Genomic DNA, 3731 nt, shown 5'->3' on the forward strand with positions numbered 1-3731 from the left:
TCCCATCCTCATCTCCATCTTCCTCCCATCCTCATCTCCATCTTTATCCCATCCTCATCTCACCTCCATTCCATCCTCAGCCACTGTTCTTGCCTCATCCCCATCCCACTCCCACCTTCATCCTTTGCCATCCCCATCGTCCCCATCTCCCTCATCTTCATCCCAATGCCATGCCTGTCTCCATCCCCATCTCCACAGCTGGCACAGGGTGGCCACAGGGCTGCCAGCGTGGACATGAGAGGGCCAGCACCTGTCCTGGATGTCCTTGTCACCATGCTGGCCCCAGGTGTCCCTGTCACCATGCCAGCTGCACCCCTCAGAGGCTGAGGGGATGAGGAAGAGGAGGGCAGGCTGGAGGGGCTGGGTTGTCCCTGTGCCCACGTTAGGGGGGCCAGTGACCCCAGCTGGGACAGACAGTGGGGAGTGTCCCCAGACTGGGACATGGGCAGTGGGTGGCACAAAGGGGGTGGCCCCAGCAGCAGCCAGGGATGGGAGCAGCTGTGAATGGTCACTGGGCCAGCAGCCAGCTCTGCTCCCCAAAACCACGGCCCAGTAGTGACCAGTGACAGGTTTGGAGGTGCTCACGGCCTGGGGACCTGCATGGTTTGAGGAGTTCCAGGAGGAACCTGCCCGTGCCAAAGGCTCCGGTCTGGCGAGATGAGGCTGGACACAGGGGCTGTGCCTGGGGACCCCTTCCAGGAGGAGCAGGGTGTCACACCCTGTGGGACAGCGTGAGTGTACCAGCTGTGCCCTGTGTCCTGTAGGGACACTGCAGCCGTGTCAGCCGTGCCCTGTGCCCCATGGCACGGCCTGGCCATGCCAGCCATGCCCCGTGGGATGCCCTGGCTGTGCCGGTCCCTGTGGGTGCCAGCAGCAGGGTGCCTGGCAGGGGGGCTGTAAGCAGTGCCAAGGAGGTGGCACAAGGGGACACACTGCCAGGGAGACGCGCTGGCAGTGGGGGACAGTGCTGAGAACGGGGTGAGGGGAGTGTGACCCCGGGGCACCCGCAGAGCCCCTGTCCCTGCTGGCCACGAGCAGCCGCCGGCACCGCGGCCTCCCCGTGCCTTCGCCAGGCTCCCGCCGCGAGCCCGGCTGCGTCACGCGCCGGTTCCCCGGGAAACCGGCAGAAACGGGCGGCACATCCCGCGGGAGCAGGAGCAGGATGGGCCCGCCGCCCGCGGCTGCGCACACCGGGGCACAGGGGTGAGGAGCGGAGCCAGCCTCGGGTGCCAGGGAACGCCAGCCCCAGGGCACGGCCGCGCCGGAGCCCCCCGTGCGCCCACCCGAGCCCCCCGTGCACACCGGCCGCGCCTCGTGTGCCCGCTCAGCCCCGGCCCTGCGCCACCGACGCCCCTGCACGGCCGTGGCAGCCTCGGCGGTGCCCTCACCTCCCGCTTCCAGCGTGCCAGCCACTCGTCCCGCTTCCTCTTGCTGATGTAGTAGGGGTCCCCGGCCTGGAAGGTGTGCCGCTGCATCGGCCGCTGCCGCAGGCTCGACTCCCAGCCCAGCCCGCCGCGGAGCCGCCCGCGCGAGCCCTGCGCCGACACAGAGAGAGGGGTCAGGGCACAGCTGTGGCAGCGTGGGGCGAGCCACGGGCCGGCCGTGGGGACAGCACAGGGGACACAGCACCTGCCCGCTCGTGCCTGGCAAGGCGGCACCGCCTGGCTGGTGTGTGCACCAGGAGCTGGTGTCCAGAGATTCTGGGGAGAAATTCTTCCCTGTGGGGAGGTGATGCCCTGGCACGGGGTGCCCAGAGATGCTGTGGCTGCCACATCCCCGGGAGTGTTCCGGGGCAGACTGGATATGCCTTGGAGCAGCCTGGGACAGTGGAAGGTGTCCCTGCCCATGTGTGAACTTTGAGGTCCCTTCCAGCCCAAACCAGCTGGGGATTCAATGACCTGGATGCCTGGCATCACACCACACCCAGCTGCACCTTGGTGGGCACCACCGGCACCGTGCGGGCACAGATCCGACCCAAACAGATCCGACACGCTGCCCGGAGAGCTGAGGGAACTGAGGGGAGGCAGGGGAGGGCTCAGCCTGGGCAGGCACCGTCCCATGCAGGGCTGCAGCAGGGTCACTGACCCAGCACATCCTGGTGCCACCCCGTCCCCAGCACAGCGACAAGCGCTGCCCGGTGTCTGGATGGGAGCCCAGGACCCCCATCCTGTGGGAATGTGGGCCCTGCTGCTCCCCCACGGCCACCAGTGCCGAGGGAACAGGGAGAGATGGTGCCCGTGGGCACGAGGAGCACCACATCGGCTGTGGGGCCGTGCCCATCCCCTGGGCACAGCCTTGCAGGGTCCAGCCCCAGGCCATACTTGCCTCCATTTTCAGGGTGTCGAAGTTGTTTTCCTCCTTCTCGTCCTTGCCTGCACATGGAACAGAGAGCGGCCGTCAGCCAGTGTCGGTGCAGGGCCGCGGGGCCGAGACCCCGCAGGGCGACGGGGCCCACCCAGGACCCACGGGGAAGACAGAGCCCACCCAGGACCCACAGGGGAGACAGAGCCCACCCAGGACCCACGGGACCCCACCCAGCCCGTCCAGGAGGGCCACCCTGTGCCGGGCCGGGGTCTGCGGCGCTCCCGGGTGGGTGCTGCTTCTGGGACACGGCTGGGACACGGCTGCTGCTCCTGCCCCGGCAGGGTTTGGGGTCCGGGGCAGGGACCCCCCCCGGCGGGCAGGGGAAGCGGCGCAGCCCCGCTGCTTCCTGTGCTCTCGGCACATCCGCGCCGCAGGTCGTGCCGAGGCGCTGCCAGGAAAGTGGCTAAAAATAACCCCGAGTGTTTCGGGGGGTGAGAAGCGCCGGGGGCCGGGGGAGCGGGGGCACTGCCGCGTGCAGAGGGGGCTCCCAGCCACTGCTGGCATCCCTCAGCACCTCACCCTGGCCGCTGGGCACTGGCCACCCTGGCACAGAGCCTGGGGTGGCCCCAGCCCTGTGTGACACCGGGACGGCACCCACAGCCGGCACATGGGCACCCAGCCCCCCAGGGCAGTCGGAGCCCCCCAAAGCAGCAAGGCCTGAGTAGGAGAGCGGCCCAGAGCTCTGCTCTGAGTGCTGGGGGACAGCAGGGGAACCAGGGAGGCTCTGGGAGACAAGGGGGCATGCTGCAGGACACTGGGATGCCAGGGGACACCTCGGGACACTGGGGAACAGGAGTGTGTGTGTGTGCTCCATCCTCCCAGGGCTGCCCGCAGCCACGGGGATCTCAGGTGGGGAAACTGAGGCACGGCAGAGGGGGCCGTTCTGAGATGCTGGTCCCCTCTGTCTCAGGTACTGGTTAAACTGGGGGACGCTGGCCGAAGTGGGGATTTCCCGTGGCTGCGGCTCGTCCCAGGAGCCCCGTGGAGCCCCGGGCCGGCCGGGAGGAGCAGGGGAGGGTCGGGCAGGAGCCGAGCCCGGCGCTGGGAACGGCTCCTTGGGCGGGGGAGCGAGCTCCCGGCGGTTTCACAGCTGCCCCGGCCCTCCTGGGGCTCACGGACCCGCTGCGACACCGTCCCCACCCGGCAGCGGGTCCGGCTGCCCCGCCGGGGCGGCCCCCGGCCCTCCCCGCTCCCCCCGAGCGCGGCTGCGGCGCTCCCGCGGCTGAGCCTCGTGACTGCGGCAGCATCTGCAGCGTGCAGCTCATCCATCCAGCCATCCAGCCATGCCTGCCTCTTCCTGCTCCATCCCTGCCTCTTCCAACAGCATCCCTGCCTCTCCATCCCTGCCTCCTCATCCCTGCCTCTCC

The 3731-nt window shown here is 69.3% G+C and overlaps 1 protein-coding gene across 1 annotated transcript in view; it reads right to left on the minus strand.

The window, feature by feature from the left end:
* Positions 1 to 3731, minus strand: part of DNMT3A (DNA methyltransferase 3 alpha) — a 28785-nt gene that overhangs the window by 11887 nt on the left and 13167 nt on the right. Inside the window, exons 4-5 of the mRNA XM_015615836.3 lie at positions 2326 to 2372; positions 1389 to 1535 (exon numbers count right to left, since the gene is read on the minus strand). Of these exons, the coding sequence (XP_015471322.1) occupies positions 1389 to 1535; positions 2326 to 2372 (194 nt within the window). The remainder of the gene's footprint in view (positions 1 to 1388; positions 1536 to 2325; positions 2373 to 3731) is intronic.

The sequence above is a fragment of the Parus major genome, unplaced genomic scaffold (assembly GCF_001522545.3).
Source record: "Parus major isolate Abel unplaced genomic scaffold, Parus_major1.1 Scaffold276, whole genome shotgun sequence".
In the NCBI taxonomy this organism is placed as follows: domain Eukaryota; kingdom Metazoa; phylum Chordata; class Aves; order Passeriformes; family Paridae; genus Parus; species Parus major.